Source organism: Myotis brandtii, unplaced genomic scaffold, assembly GCF_000412655.1.
Source record: "Myotis brandtii unplaced genomic scaffold, ASM41265v1 scaffold152, whole genome shotgun sequence".
NCBI lineage: Eukaryota > Metazoa > Chordata > Mammalia > Chiroptera > Vespertilionidae > Myotis > Myotis brandtii.
Genome location: NW_005355502.1, coordinates 542,975 through 545,250, shown reverse-complemented (window position 1 = coordinate 545,250; position 2,276 = coordinate 542,975). Strand labels below are relative to the sequence as shown.

At 61.8% G+C, this 2,276-nt stretch overlaps 1 protein-coding gene across 1 annotated transcript in view; it reads left to right on the top strand.

Annotated features, from left to right (window-relative positions):
• Positions 1-2: 2 nt before the first annotated feature.
• GPR139 (G protein-coupled receptor 139) overlaps positions 3-2,276 on the top strand; it is a gene marked incomplete at its 5' end in the record, with an annotated part of 51,014 nt that continues 48,740 nt past the window's right edge. The window contains one exon of the mRNA XM_005861502.1: positions 3-63. Within this exon, the coding sequence (XP_005861564.1) occupies positions 3-63 (61 nt within the window). The remainder of the gene's footprint in view (positions 64-2,276) is intronic.

Below are 2,276 nucleotides of genomic sequence, written 5' to 3'. Positions count from 1 at the left end.
CCTGCGGCCTGGGCCTCCTGCCCGTGGTCTATTACAGCCTCCTGCTGTGCCTCGGCTTACCAGGTGAGGGGGTACCAAGTGAGGGGGTACCAGGTGAGGGGGGCGGAGCCCTAAGAGCGCGCGCCCTGCCCGGGACCCAGGCTGTCCGCCTCCTCTGTGCCGCCCGTGGGCCCTCTGAGACAGTTTAAGCCTAAAGGGCGGACGTTTTCGGGGGGGGGGGGCATGTGTGCGTTCCACCCGTGTGCGCGGCGGCTGCGTGGTTGTGGGTTGGAGGGTGCTGGTGAGTGTGTGTGCGCGTCTGACGGGACTGAGGTCCGCGAGCGGTCAGGGAGGGCTGCGTGTGCCTGACTGCACATCTGGACAGATGCTCCGCGGGCCTCCTTCTCCCGCCTGATGCTGGGCAGTCTCCGCTGGGACAGGGAGGCGCTGGGACGGAGGAAGGACTGCGTCCCCGCTGCACCCCCTAAGCAGGACTGTCCCCAGCCAGCGTGGGGGGGAGGGGCTCTGGGATCAAGCTCCGCCGGGGCAGGGGTGCAGAGACACGGGCGATGCCAAGGCGCCACCTAGGGTCGCAGTCTCCTTGAGGACCAGCCTCACCCCTGGCTGTGCCACCTGGTCCACCCGCCAGCTCTGCGGGCAAACACCCCACATCCTAAGTGCGCTGGGAGTTTTGCTGAGCTCCTCAGAGAGCTGAGCTGGGAGGGTGCCTCTGAGGGTGGGGGTGGGGGCTCCTGGGCTCTGAGAGATGGCCCCACTTCCAGGTGGCTGAGTGCGGAAAGGCTCCCAGTGAGCACTTGCAGGAGATGGGAGAGAGCGAAGGGCAGGGAGAGGAGCATCCCTGTGCGGACAGGGATCCTAGCACCATCCCCGGCCTCCAGCACCCTGAGACCCAGGCTTGGGAGCTGTGTTTCTGAGAGCCCGTCTGAGGTTTCCATTCCAAACCTTCACCTGGGTAGCCAGGGCCCCGATGCGGTAGTTTAAATACCCCCCCTGCCAAATTATGCAGGTGCCAGAAACCATAACTTTACTAAGGCTGCCTCCCCATGCCTCCCCCTGCCCAGCCAGCGATGAGGCTTTATTACTAACTGATGGCCCGGCCCTGGGAGCTGCTTGGCCTCTGAGCCGCCAGCCCCGCAGCCACAGCCGCAGGCACTGCCCTTGTCCTGCAGCGACCTGGAGCGGGTGGACTCGGCCTGCTTGCATCCGCTCTTCTCTGCCCTCCTGGGCCCCCCCCGGAGCTCTCTCTGGGGAGTGGGTTTCTCAGGAGGTCGCTGACCTGGAGACGTGGCGGGTCCCTCTCCCCTGAGCCCTCACATCGGAGAGTGTCTCCCCAGCCCTCCCTGCTGACTGAGGCAGCCACTCTCACTGGCTTTTCTTCTGAGTCAGGGACAGAGTCATAGGGACAAGGAGAGGCTGACCCAAAGCAGGGGCATGCGGGTGGGGAGAACAGAGTGAGGGGAAGCTCAGACCTTCAAACACCCCACACCTCACAGCCTAAACCCCAAATCAGCTGGGCCTGCCCCACCCACAGCATTGGCACCTACTTATGCCAGGCATGGCGCTAGGCATGGACTCAACAAGGCTGGGCCAGGGCTTGGAGACTTTAAGAGTGGGGGCAGGGAGGAGGGCCTTGGAATGAGATTAGAGAGTCAAGGGCAGTTATGTGTTTAAACACCCAACTAAGTGTTAGGATCACCTACTGTGTGCCAAAGGGACTCAGGGAGCCCTGGGAAGCTCCTGGGTTCACAAGTGTAGGCTTGTGGTTCTAGAGGCAGCGGTGGGTACAGGGCCCGGCATTTTAGAGAAGAATGATTGACAGGCCGCTCGCATAAAGGTCATGGGCTGATGATGGTTGTTTTGTTAACTGTATGCGAGGTGGTTCAAGGTGAACTCCTTGTTACTCTCTTAAAACCAAAAGGGCAGGCAAGTCTGCCTGGTGACTAAGATGCAGTTTGTAGAATGAAGCAGAACTGGTGTTAATTTGTGGCCTTTTGTATCCGGTGCCTCTGTCTCCACATCTGTCAACAGGCTTTCTGAGGGCAGCTCCCCCTGGAACCGCAGTGAGAAGGGGCCAGGTGGACCAGGGAGGTGGCAGGAGCTGGGCACTGGGCTCAGGCCTGGCCCCTTCATTGCTGATGCCATGCTGGTGACCAGGAGGTTGTTGGTTGTAAGGAGGAGCAGCAGCTGGCCTGCAGCGAGCCAGAGAAAGGCCTGGGAAGCCCCAGAGAAAAGCCCTGGCTCAGCACCTACTCCTAGTGCTGTGCTCGCTGCAGCCT